The sequence below is a fragment of the Emys orbicularis genome, chromosome 21, assembly GCF_028017835.1.
Source record: "Emys orbicularis isolate rEmyOrb1 chromosome 21, rEmyOrb1.hap1, whole genome shotgun sequence".
In the NCBI taxonomy this organism is placed as follows: domain Eukaryota; kingdom Metazoa; phylum Chordata; order Testudines; family Emydidae; genus Emys; species Emys orbicularis.
The window spans coordinates 4519552-4532426 of NC_088703.1; the positions used below are offsets into that span (position 1 = coordinate 4519552).

Genomic DNA, 12875 nt, shown 5'->3' on the forward strand with positions numbered 1-12875 from the left:
CAGAGGTAGGAACAGAACCCAGGAGTCCCGACTCCCAGGCTGCTGCGCTAACCGCTAGATGACACTTCCCTCCACGAGCTGGGAACAGAACCCAGGAGTCCTGAATCCCCATCCTCCCTGCTCCAATTATTATACCCTCCCCCCTCCCAGAACTAGAACTAGAACCCAGGAGTCCTGAATCCCCATCCTCCCTGCTCCAATTATTATACCCTCCCCTCCCAGAACTAGAACCCAGGAGTCCTGAATCCCCATCCTCCCTGCTCCAATTATTATACCCTCCCCCCTCCCAGAACTAGAACTAGAACCCAGGAGTCCTGAATCCCCGTCCTCCCTGCTCCAACCCTTAGACCCCTCCCCTCCCAGAACTGCATGTTTCTACAGAGAGCAACAATATTTGGAGTGACAAAAATTCATGTTAACAACAGTCTTGGAAGGGCTATTAATTAAACATCCTGTATCAGGGCTTAAATCAATCTCTATTAGAGATTAGGGTGAGACCTAATGTAAATCATAAATTACACGGCCAGAAGGGACCACTGCGATCCTCTGGTCTGACCTCGTGTCTAATACAGGCCAGAGAAATGCCCTGAATTAACTCTTGTTTGAATGAAACACGTTCGTTTATAAACATGTCCCATCTTGATTTAAAAACCGCCAGGGACGGAGAATCCACCACGACCCTTGAGAAGGTGTAAATTTTTAACAGTGAGAGTAATTAATCGTTGGATCCTCCATCACTAGCAATTTTTAATTGAAAGTGGGATATGTTCCTAAAGGAACTGCTTTAGGAATGATTGTGGGGCAGTTCTCCGGCCTGGGTTATGCCGGGGGTCAGAGCAGATGATCACAACGGTCCCTTCCGGCCTTGGAATCTCTGCATCTAGAAACGTGGGGGCAGCTTTATCCAAAACCTGCAATTGTGGGGTTCGTACCCCTTCCTCTGAAGTATCTGGCACCAGGGCCGGCTCTAGGCACCAGCAAAACAAGCTGGTGCTTGGGGCGGCACATTTTTAGGGGCGGCATGGCCGGCGCCAGAATGCCGCCCCTAAAAATGTGCCCCGCCGCCCTAGCTCACCTCCGCTGCTGCCGCTCACGCGCCGCTGCTCCCCCTCCCTCCCAGGCTTGAGAGCCTGGGAGGGAGGGGGAGACTCCGAGTGGCCGCGGCGCGCGCCGCTTCTCCCCCTCCCTCCTAGGCTTGAGAGCTTGGGGGGGAGGAGGCAGGGCTGGGGATTTGGGGAAGGGGCGGAGCTGAGGCGGGGCCAGGGGTGGGGTAAGAAAAAAAGGGGGGGCGGCCAAAATTGTTTCTGCTTGGGGCGGCAAAAATCCTAGCGCCGGCACTGTCGGAGACAGGAAACCAGCTAGATGGGCCTCACTCTGATCCAGCCTGGTAGTTCGCATGTTCCTAACTCAGCACAAATAAAAAGCATTGCGGGGAGAAGATCAAATGGGTAAATAGCCTTAAAATCATGCTCCCAAATTCTTGGCAAAACAGCAGCAATGAGAGTGGGACGAGTGGTCAGCTGTCCTGGCCCCAGGAGACGCCCACAGCCAGTTTTCACTTGAACTCGCTCCCTGCGCCACGCCTCCAAATTGTATTGTGAGCCGAGCCCATCACAGGAGATCAGCAGAAGGATCGTGGCAACTGGACGTCCACTAACAGCCTCCTCCCTATCCAGCGCTTGTAATCAGAGCTGGGCCAATAACTGGGTTCTGGGTTCCAAAAAAACAAAAACAAAACAAAACAAAAAAACCTTTGGATCGAAAATGAAAAATTTCAACATTTTCAGCAAATTGAAAAGTAAAAAAAAAATTGTTTCAGGTGGAACGAAACATTTTGACTGTTTTTAGAAACATTTTTGATTTGCTAATAAAGTTAGAGGGAGGATTTTCTTTCAAGGGAAACAACTAGGCGAAACCGGCAAGAATTCACAAAATGTTCCGGTTTCACTGAACCTGCCTTTTTTTTTTTTTTTACTGAAAAAAGTTTGGTTGAAAATTTTCCCCGAGATCTACTTAGAATACTCCCAGGACAGCTGTTGTCTGTGGAGACAAGGTGCAGTGCAGGGGCAGGCATGTGTGTGTCCTCTGGTGCCCTGCATTCAGGGGGCCCCCCTCTGGAGTCTCCAGTGCTCCAACACCTTGCACCGTCCTTTGCACCACTGCAACGCACGACTAGATCAGAATGGCACCGATTTGCACTCCTGTTGCCCTGGTGCAGATGACGCAAGGTGAATCAGTCCCAGGGGCTTTGCATCTTGTGCTTCTAGAACAGGCTCTTCCCGCACCCCCCCGTTCCCACTTGGGCGATGCAGACTCTTGCTTTGGAGATGCTGGGGGTGGGGAGGGAGGCATATCTTGCATCAAGCGGCGGGGACAATCTGGGTCAATTAGATTGAGAGGCTGGTAATTGTGGCTGGATCTGGGCCAGGCCTCCACAATTCACCTTTACAAGGCAACCAGCAATGGGGTTGGGTTTTTTTTAAGCCTGGGAGGGAAAAGAAAACATGATTTCACCCTCCTACAAGCTCAGGGCAGAAGGCAGCTCTGGCCAGCCTCCCCTTCCCTGACAGATGAGCAGCCGTTAATCCTCACTGAGATGTCAGCACCCGCCGGGGCCATGGCTCTCCGGGACCCTGCCCTACCTAGGGGTGTAGCGTGGGTCAGCACATTGCTTTGGTTGAGCCATTTCTGAGCCTCTCCCCTGAGGCAACCCCCAAGGACTTTGGGGTGGTCTGTGCCAATTGGGGTGCAGGAAATACATGCTCCCCTGCAAGGCTCTGCATGTCTTTGCCCCCTCCCCAGTTATCTTTCCTGGACTCCTATCGTGTTCTTCCCTCCACTCCACCAGTGATGCGGCTTCAACACTCGGTCTATCAGCCTCCCCGGGGCTGCTCCCTACTCAAGGAACAATTTCCCCAAGCCAGGCTGGGCAGCCACTATTCTGCTTTCGGCCAGAGGCCTCCCATCCCCTCCAATGCCCACAAAATGCAGAAAGCCTGTGGCCACCAAGCCTGGCTATTAAGCAAAAGGGAGAGAGGTCGCTTGTTCCCTGGGGGGTGGTTGGGCTCTGCTGCTTGTGAGGCCTCTGCTCTCTCCCCTGCTCCAGCTCTGCCCCACTGCTGGCTGGGGATAAAGCTGGCTTCCTGCATAATAACCCAAGCTGAAGAATCCCGCCCAGCCGTTCCTGCATCCAGCCCCTATCTGGTGGGCGAGCCGGAGCATGGTTTGTAGAAAGAGACGTCCAATCTCGACTCCAAGCGATGGAGATTCCACCCCACCTCTGGGTCAGTTGGTTCCAATGGTTAATTTCCCCTCACAATTAAAAATGTGCATCTTATTTCCAGCCTGAATGTGTCTCATTTTAGCTTCTAATCACTGGATCTCAGTCAGCCTTTGTCTGCCGGACTAGAAGGAGAAATGAGTCAGAAGCATTTATCTATTCCCCCTAAACACACACCCTTCCCCGCCCCCCCAAGACAAGTACATTAAAGCTAGTCAGTTTCACTTTGTCTGTAGTCAGTTTCACTTTCTGGTTATCCCAGTTCAGTTTCCAACACAGCAGGGAACATAACAATTAGCCAGACTGAATCAGACCAATCTAGTCCCGTATCCCATCTCTGACAACGGCCACTATCAGTGGCTTTATAGCAAGCCGCAAAATCCGCTGTAGTGATGGGGTAACTTGCCTCCACGGACACTATCTTCCTGACCCTCAACACTTGGTAGGTGCCTCCCTGGAGCATGAGGATTTATAGCCCTTCCAATGCATTTGGGGCCCCAATTTGTCATTGCCTTGTGCTTTGGGTGGTCCTTAACAGCAGTGCAAAGCAGGAGCCTTTCACGCCCACTTTTGCACTTGTGGAAAGCACCATGCAAAGGGCAGAGCAACAGTGAATTGTGCCCTTGGGTTATTTTCCCCCCTTTGACCCTTGGCGTTTAACTCAGAATCTTCTGATTACCCCCTGGAAATCCTTTTCCAATTCCTGCTGAGCCACTATCTTCCCTTGTGGCCATGAGTTCCACAGATGCAAATGTGGGCTTGAAATTAGTGACTAGTAAATACTATCTAGCTCTTTTCATCTGTTGATCTCAAAGTGCTTTGCAAAGGAGGATGGTATTCTACCCATTTTACAGCTGGGGAAACTGAGGCACGGAGAGGGGAAGTGATTTGCTTTGGGATACCCAGCAGGCCAGTGGCAGAACTGGGAACAGAACCCAGTCCCCAGCCCCTCAGTAGGTCACACTTCTTCCCACCTTTAAGGCCCACAGCAAGACTGCATTAACAGAGGCCAAATGTCCTCAGTTAAGAGGAAGGATGGTCCAGAAAGAAAGCCTGTATACAGCACCTGGCATTCCCAGGTGGTCTCCCATCCAAGTACTAGCCAGGCCCAGGTCGGTTTAGTGTCCGAGATCAAGTATGGTCTGGCTAGGAAGGATTGCCCAGTCTTTAGGGTGCTACTCTAGGATTTGAGAGAGGTGAGTTCAATCCCCTGCTCCACCACAGATTGCCCGTGTGACCTTGGGTAAGTCACTATGCTGCTCTGTGCCTCAGTTTCCCCATCTGTACATTGAGATAACAGCTCTGCCCTGCCTCCCAGAGGCGCTGTGAGGTTAAAGAACGCAAGATGCTCAGATGCTGTGGTGAGGTGATGGGGGCTGTTTAAGGTAGTCAGACACAATCTCTGTCCTACTGTCTCCCCAGCCACTTTCAATAAATAAATTATTCAGACTAAATGGTACAACACAGACCTTTCCGCATCGCTGCATTTCAGCAGACCACTGGTGCTTTACAAGTACCTGCAAGTCACTGTGGTAAGTACAATGTGACCACTCAGAACATCAAGGCTGGACTAGCACTCAGATCTCACGGCTTCACAAGCCCAGACCCCGCCAGTTGAACTAAAGGAGAATCGCCACTAGCTGTTATCAGTATAGGGGTCTATGACACACAGGTGAGCCGTTCTGATCCCATCCAGCAGAGGGCACCGGCGCATGCACACACAAGAGCCAGTCATGCTTTACCCAGGGGCCAATGTTTTCCAAAGTGACTATTCATTTTGGCAAGTATCAGGGGGTAGCCGTGTTAGTCTGTATCCACAAAGACAACAAGGAGTCCGGTGGCACCTTAAAGACTAACAGATTTATTTGGGCATAAGCTTTCGTGGGTAAAAAAAACCTCACTTCTTGAACCTCACTTTTTATTCATTTTGGGGGCCTCGCTTTTAAGGGGTCTCAAGCTGCGTAACTGGAAGGGGCTGATTTTCAGAGGGCAAGTGATCAACATTTTCTGAAAATCAGCCGCCCCCCCCACACACACACACACTTTTAAGAGTAGCAGCCGTGTTAGTCTGTATCCGCAAAAATAACAGGAGTACTTGTGGCACCTTAGAGACTAACAAATTAGTCTCTAAGGTGCCACAAGTACTCCTGTTATTTTTACACACTTTTAAAAGCATCTCAAAATCTCTAGCCAGGTCTGAAAATCTTAGCCCGTGAAATCTGACTCCTCATCTAGTGGTTACAGCAAAGGACAACTCTCCACCCTCCCGCAGATCTGAGACCAGGGTGGTTAAACACTGGAATAAATTGCCTAGGGAGGTTGTGGAATCTCCATCTCTGGAGAGATTTAAGAGTAGGTTAGATAAATGTCTATCAGGGATGGTCTAGACAGTCTTTGGTCCTCCCATGAGGGCAGGGGACTGGACTCGATGACCTCTCGAGGTCCCTTCCAGTCCTAGAATCTATGAATCTATAACCCTGCAGTCCAGACACCCAGGCCCCGACTGTTGTAAACCCACTAGACCCCACTCCCCTCCCAGATGTCAGAACAGACCCCCAGAGCCCTGACTCCCAGCCCCCATCAAAACAACAGAAATCGGTCTTGGAGCCAGCGGGCCCCTTTTCAAACCTCAGAGATCCACCCCAAAAACTGGCAGCATCTTGCTGGCTTTTTCTTTAGAGAATTCAGCTCCACTTTGGGCGGCTCCATGACTCAGGGAAATCAGACTGCCTTTGCTGTCAAATTAGGAGCAATTTGAGCAATTGGGCTCTCTGCAGATGTTTAATAAACTGCTGATTATTAATCAATGTGACCTTAATATTTTCCCTGGTTAAGCCTGGAAGACTTTTGCTGTCAGCATAAATGCTGCTAATTTCACTAATGCAATTGATTAGGAAATTGGCCCCGGGTCAAAGATGCTAATCAGCACTAGAAATGGTGCAGGCCAACATCTTTATTTGAGAATGGGGAGGGGGTTACATTACTTTAGGACCAGAGCAATTGCCAAATCCAGGGTCCTGAGAGATGATCCAGTGCCTGTAGGAGGAAGGAAATTGAGCCCAGGAAAGAGGAGGGACGTGGAGTTATGTTATATCCCATGTGGATCTCCCACTCAAACATACAGACATCGCTACATCCAGTGGTGACAAGGACCCAGATCCTGCATAGTATTTACGTGCCTGACTCCCTTCGGTAGCTAAATGCTTTTGTGAGGAGGGATAGCTCAGTGGTTTGAGCATTGGACTGCTAAATCCAGGGTTGTGAGTTTAATCCTTGAGGGGTCCATTTGGGGATTGGTCCTGCTTTGAGCAGGGGGTTGGACTAGATGACCTCCTGAAGTCCCTTCCAACCCTGATATTCTATGACCCAGAACTATGATGTCTATCAGCCGTCTCCCCTAGTCCCACTAAGGGCAGCCGCGTTTCCCTCCTCATCTTTGGGCATAGAAGTGTCAAGAGCCCAGGTGATGCTGTCACAGCAACCCCCAAAGAGGTCAGCAATAACTCCCCTATCCCAGCTGATGGGGTGTAGGAAGCAGCAGGAACCCCCTGCCCTCTCTGTACAGGCTCAGAGATGGACTGAGAGCAGTAAAGGGACATTTTAAAGACAGTGTTGCCTAGTGGGTGGGTTACTGGCCTGAGACTCAGGATGGGGTCTATTCCCATCTCTGCCAGCGTAAAGTCTCTTCCAGAGCTGGGGGCGAGATATCAAAATGCTTTCCCATGGCAAATCGGGACGAAAAGTCAAAACCCTAAAAATTTTCACGAACCGAAAAATAAAATAAAAAAAATATTTCAGTTGGGGTCAATTGAAACGTTTCCTTTTGATTTCAGGCATTAAAAAAAAATATTCTGATTTGCTGAACTGTCTGAACAAAAAGTAGTTATGAACTAGAGAACCAGAAAAATCAGAAAATCATTCTGAAAATATGTCAAAACGAAACAATTGTGAAATTTTTTTTCCCTCCAAACATTTTTCAAGTAGAAAAGTCTGTCAAAAATTTCCCGCGGAAATGTTCCCTTTTGACCAACTGGTATTTTCCGACAAAAAAGCGTTTTAGTTGAAAGATTCCCAACTAGCTGTGGTCGTCTCCTGCCTGCATGCCTCAATTTCCCCAGACATGGGGAGAATGAGCTAGAAGACTTCCTTTGAAGAAGGCTTTGAAATCCACGGATGAAAAGTGCTGTATAAGTATTACAACTATACGAAGCCACATCAGTGTGCGAGTCCTAACAAAAGGAAGTTCGGGTACCAGAACGGCGTCTCGGCATGACTCGACCCCTAGGTCACCTGTATTCTAATGGAACAAGCGCTGCTCAGAGCCAGGACTCCTGGGTTCTAACCCCGACTCATTGTGTGACCCCGCGCCTCAGGTTTATCTATCAGGAATAATGACAACGCTCTGATCCGCTCCCCAGCTCACACAGTGTCAGGAAATCAGGATTATTTTGTGTGGTTTTTTTCAAAGCAATGTTCACCAGGATATTTGAATGTGCGAGGGTATTTCCTGCTGCAAAGGTGGAGGTCCAGTCATAACAGGCAGGGCACTTTTGATGCAAGAAAGGACGCAAAGGTAGGCCTACCCCCAAAATGATAGCCTGCAAGGAAAGCTTTGCGGGTGGAAGCAAAGAGGCAGGTTAGGATCCTCATTTTATAGCTAGCGTAACCTTGTCCAAGGTCACGCAGTGTCAGACCTGAGAATAGAACCCAGGAGTCCTGGTTCCCAGGCCCCCGCCCTTCTCTAAACCCTTCCTCATACCCCCTCTCCCAGCGATCCTGACTCATACTCCTCCCTACCCCCTGGCTCTAACCCCTAAACCGCATTCCTCTCCCAGAAACGGAAGCCAGGAATCCAGATCCCCCCTCACAACCCCTAGGCCCCACTCCCCATCACACCACCTCTTTCCCCCCCCAAGGCCCAGCTGCAACAATATCAAAAGCAGATCGAGTTCTCAGGCACCCGGCATCCTCTTGCCAAGCTCATCATTATCATAATTCCTCTCCCAACAGATCTTGGCTCCGCACGCCAAAGGAGAGGCAAATTAAGCGGGCTGTGTGTCGGAATCCGTCTGCGCGTGAATGTCCCGGGGGTGGGGGGGAGGAATGGACAGCATGGGGCTGGTCTCCCCAGCTCCCCTGTAACAATAGGCAGATGTTTATCCCTATTTCAGGGAACACATGTTATTTGCCTGATAACTACCCCGCGGGTAATGACAGTAATCAGAAATCGCTGGAAGCCTGTATTCTTCCGAGGCAGTTAATTTGCTTAATTACACACTTGGAAGCTGCATTATTTAAATGGTGATTTATTGCGTGGCTAATCAATGCTATTTTCTGTGCGCTCTGCGTGCGAGGGAGCGCGCACATGTGTCGGAATGGAGCAGCCAATGCCCCTTCGATAGGACAAGGGCAGGGAGAGCTGGGGGTGGGGGGGAGATGGAGGAGTCACAATGCCCTCACTGGGCACATATCAGGAACCCCCAGGAGCTGGCCGAATTTGCTGTGGCTGGACCACACAGAGGATAAGAGTCTACTGCTGCTAGCAGCTAATGAAGTGACTCTTCTAGGGTAATATTTCGGAGCCAGTGACTAGGGCACTGGACTGAGATCTGGATTCTGTTGCCGGCTCGACCGTGGACTTGCTGTCTGATCATGGGCAAACTTGGGGTTCTGTTTTCCCCTTCTGGCCTTTGCCCGCCTTGTCTGTTTAGCTTATAAACTCTCTGGGGTAGATGCGCGGGGGAGAACTTCTGCAGCACGGCCTGAGAATCAGCTTAATAAAAGTGTTAGCCCTGGCACTAGTAAGTGTCGCCGGTGCACGGGGGGGCAGGGTGGCGGGGGGGGGGGGGGGGGTTGAACAGAAGACAGACAAGAAACCCCCATTAGTATTTTAAAAGATAATATTAACAATCTCATGGGCTTGGGGCTGGCCAATCTCATGATGTTTCGGGGTCCGACCTGTGATTTTCACACCTTTAGGGTTGGTCACACTAGGTCAACAGCCCTGCCTTGCCCCACGGGGAGTTGAGTGTGGGTCAGATACCACGGTGATGGGGGTCAGTACAAATGGAGTATAATCCCTCTTTGCTTCATGATCCATTGTTTTTTTTTTTTCCAGCATTGATCACTAAGGGGGGGGGGTTCTTGCAGGTGGGCACAGTGGGGGGGAGCCCTAATCCTTCTGCTTCCCCGCAGCTTTCAGCTCTTACCTTTGCCGGCGGGGCCAGGCGGGGGGCTCCCTTCGGCCCGCAGCCCCCACGGGGGGTCGCCGTGGTTGGCGAAGTCGCGCATCTTGAGGTAACTGATGGTGAGGCGGACGATGGAGGCTTTGTCCAGCTGGCTGGTGATGGCGCCGGGCAGGGGCAGCATCTTGGCCAGCTCATAGAACTCGAAGTTCTCCTTGCCGCGCCGGGAGCGGGCGGCATTGCGGGACTTCTCCTTCCGCAGGGCCTGCAGACTGGGGGAAGGGGGAGCACACACAGACCGGGGTTAGAGAGCGCGAGGGTTGGGGGTCGGGGGGCTGCTCCCCACCCGCCATCTTCCCGACTCAACCAGGCAACACTGGTCCCCCTGCAGCCATCACAGAGGGCACTGCCACTGCCCTCGCCCCCCAACCCCCACCCAATGTGCAGCCACCCAGCCTGACCCCCCAATGCAACGCTGCTTTGGAACATTTTCCGTTGTGGGTAGAGCCACGATGAATTTTTTTCTCCTGATTTTTCGGAAGGGCCCAGACCTCTTGGTGCTCAGTAGCTAGAACGTGGCGGGCTGGGAAAGAGCATTTGCCTTCCAGGATGTGTGCAGAGGGATACTAAATTGGCAGGGCCTCTGGGGAGCGCAGAAGGGATAAATGAGGAATTTATTGGCCCGTGGGATGCTCAGAGGGTCTGACGCTGGAGGGGAGAACAGAGACCCAGCACCCCAAACGCTAGTCCCCTCATTCTCATTTGCTAGCACCCAGGCACCGGAGCGGAAGTCCACCCTGGTATCTGGCTCTGGACAAGACACCGTGGCAAGGGGGTCCGAGCGTGGGCTGGTCCTGCTGCTTCCCAGACTGTGTCTGCTCTATGAACTCCAGACCCCCGGCCCGACAACCCGGCCCCTCAAAACAAATTAAAAATAAAATCCCTCACTTTTTTTTCTTTAAATCACAATTTTGCATCTGGTACCCCCAGCACTGAATGCCTTCAGATTCATGGATTTCCCAACCTCCCTTTAAGGGTATCCTCCTTTTACAGATGGGGAAACTGAGGCCTGGGGCAGCCTAAGCAACCCGCTCAAGGGGCAGTGAATTGAACTTTGGTCTCCTGAAGCCCTACCCACTAAGCCCCCCTTCCATCCACAGCCAAAGAGGGAACATATTCTCTGAAGCACCAAGGGTGCCTCTATACTGCAAAAAACCAAGCCCCTGGCACTGAGCCTCCAAGCCCCCAACTGACTCAGGTTCACACTACGGGGCTTCAAACAGCAGTGGAGATGTTTCTGCATGAGCCAGAGCCTGGGCTCCGAAACCCAGAAAACAGGGTGGGTCTCAGCATCTGGACTCAGCCCGAGTGGGAATGTCTACACTGCAGTTTTAAGCCCCAAGCTGACAGTCACCACAGGGCGAGGGGTATCTCTGCCACCACCCAGCCCGCTGCAGAGCTGAGCAAATAATGGGTTTTGCAGATCAGGCACCAAATCGAAACATAAAATAAAATTTTAAAACATTTGGTTTGATTCCACCGAAACAAATGCGTGGTTTTTTCCCCCAAAATTTTTTTGCATTGAATTAAAAACTTGAAAGAAATTTCAAAACAATTAAAACTTTTTGGTCACTTTGAAAGGATTGTGTTTTGAGTCAGCTGTTTTCAGGTGTTTTTCACCTTTTTCTGTGATTTTTGTTGGTTTGTTTGAGGATTTTTTTTTTTAATTTGGGTGTTTTTCACTCTTGTTTGTGGGGATTTTCGTTTTTTGTTTTGATTTGGGTGTTTTCCACCCTCTTCGGTGGCTGCGCGTTTGTTTTTTTAAAGGCCGATCTGAATTTGAAACGGATTTTAAAACAAACGTTTTTTGCAATAAAACCACCTTTTCCCCTCCGCTGAAGCGATTTGCGCCCCGAATTCATGGATCGTTTCGGAGCACAGAGAGCTGCATTTCTCCATGAAAAGTCTGGCTGGGGGGATCCCTAAATGGAAGGGGCCTCCCGCTGTGGGGCTGGTGGCATCAGACCAGGGATCCCAGGAGCGGGTGGGACACTCGCTGGCACATTTCCAGTTAGTCCCATGAGGCGGAATATGCAATTCTGGCCATGAGTCGCCCCGGGAGCTGCCGGGACTTGTTTGTCTAGCGTCAAGTCTAGGCTCACGGAACGGCTAATAACCATGGAGCGTTCTGGGTCCTCTCCCCATGAGGACACAACCCTCAGCGACGGCTCCCCAAGGACACCGGGGAAAACTCTCTACGCTTGGCTGCTGGCCAGCTCAGCCTCCAGCTGGGAGCCCCGCTGGTGGCCGAATGGAGGGGGCTGCATTTGTGTGGGATGTTTCAGCCCCAGGGTTTCTCCCTTCAGAGATTTGGTGTGGGGTGTGGGTGGGGGAGACCCTTAAAAGCGTCAGAGCGACAGTTCAGTTCAGTGCCAGACGTTGGAGGCTGGTCCCTGCTACCCCAGGATGAGAGACTGTCAGCAAGCGGGCCTGGGAAAATCCTCACCGTGGGGAGGGGCTGGAAGAGCAAAGGGTGCAGCAGGAGGGGGTACAGCAGGGGGCTAGAAACCAGGACTCCTGGGTTCCATTGCCAATTTAGGGGGAAAGCATTTAGTGAGTTGAGCAAGGAGGATTTGAGGTCAGGACCTCTGGGGTCTATTCTCAGCTCTGGAAGGAGAGTGGGGTCTAGTGGTTAGAATAGGCGGGACTGGGGGCCAGGACTCCTGGGTTCTATTCCCAGTTCAGGGGCAGAGGGAAGTGGTGTCTAGTGGTTAAAGCAGGGACTCCTGGGTTCTATTTCCAGGCTGGGATGAGAATGAGGACTAGTGGTTAGAATAGGGGAATAGGAGCCAGGACTCCTGGGTTCTAGTCCAGATCTGGGAAGAGAGTTACTTGGGAGTTACTTCTCATTGGGCCTCAGTTTCCCTCAAGGACACCACCATCTCCGGGGGGTTGTCTGGCTTTATTAACCCACACCTGTACAGTGTTTTCAGACACGCAGGTGGAAGGGGCTATATATGTGCAAAGAATCCATCCTCTTCAGCATCTTACCAGGGCACCGGCTGATTCTTAACCAACAGTCCTTGCAACAGGTCCCACTCTACGCTAACGCACTTCACCTCATTGCCGAACGGGGCTGCCATCTTTACTGGGGGCGCTGTGCTCCAGATCAGCTGACTTCAGGCAGTCTCTGAGCGGCTGCCTCTGGAGAAGGGCCAGGCGTCCTACAAGAACAAGAGGCGAGAGAGGGTCAGTTTTCTTCCCCCCACCAGGGAGCCGACGCACAGACAGAGGAAGTGCCTGTTGCCGAAGCCCTAGCTGCTGTTGCTAAGGGCTAGGAGATGATGAAGAAGAGGAGAGACTAGGGTGACCCCTGTGGGAGGCAGTATGGCCTAGTGGATAGAGTACAG

At 51.3% G+C, this 12875-nt stretch overlaps 1 protein-coding gene across 1 annotated transcript in view; it reads right to left on the bottom strand.

Annotated features, from left to right (window-relative positions):
- The window catches only part of NPAS1 (neuronal PAS domain protein 1), a 75654-nt gene extending 63046 nt beyond the window's left edge, over window positions 1–12608 (bottom strand). Inside the window, exons 1-2 of the mRNA XM_065420935.1 lie at window positions 12517–12608; window positions 9490–9737 (exon numbers count right to left, since the gene is read on the bottom strand). Coding sequence (XP_065277007.1) covers window positions 9490–9737; window positions 12517–12608 — 340 coding nt within the window. The remainder of the gene's footprint in view (window positions 1–9489; window positions 9738–12516) is intronic.
- Window positions 12609–12875: the final 267 nt, after the last annotated feature.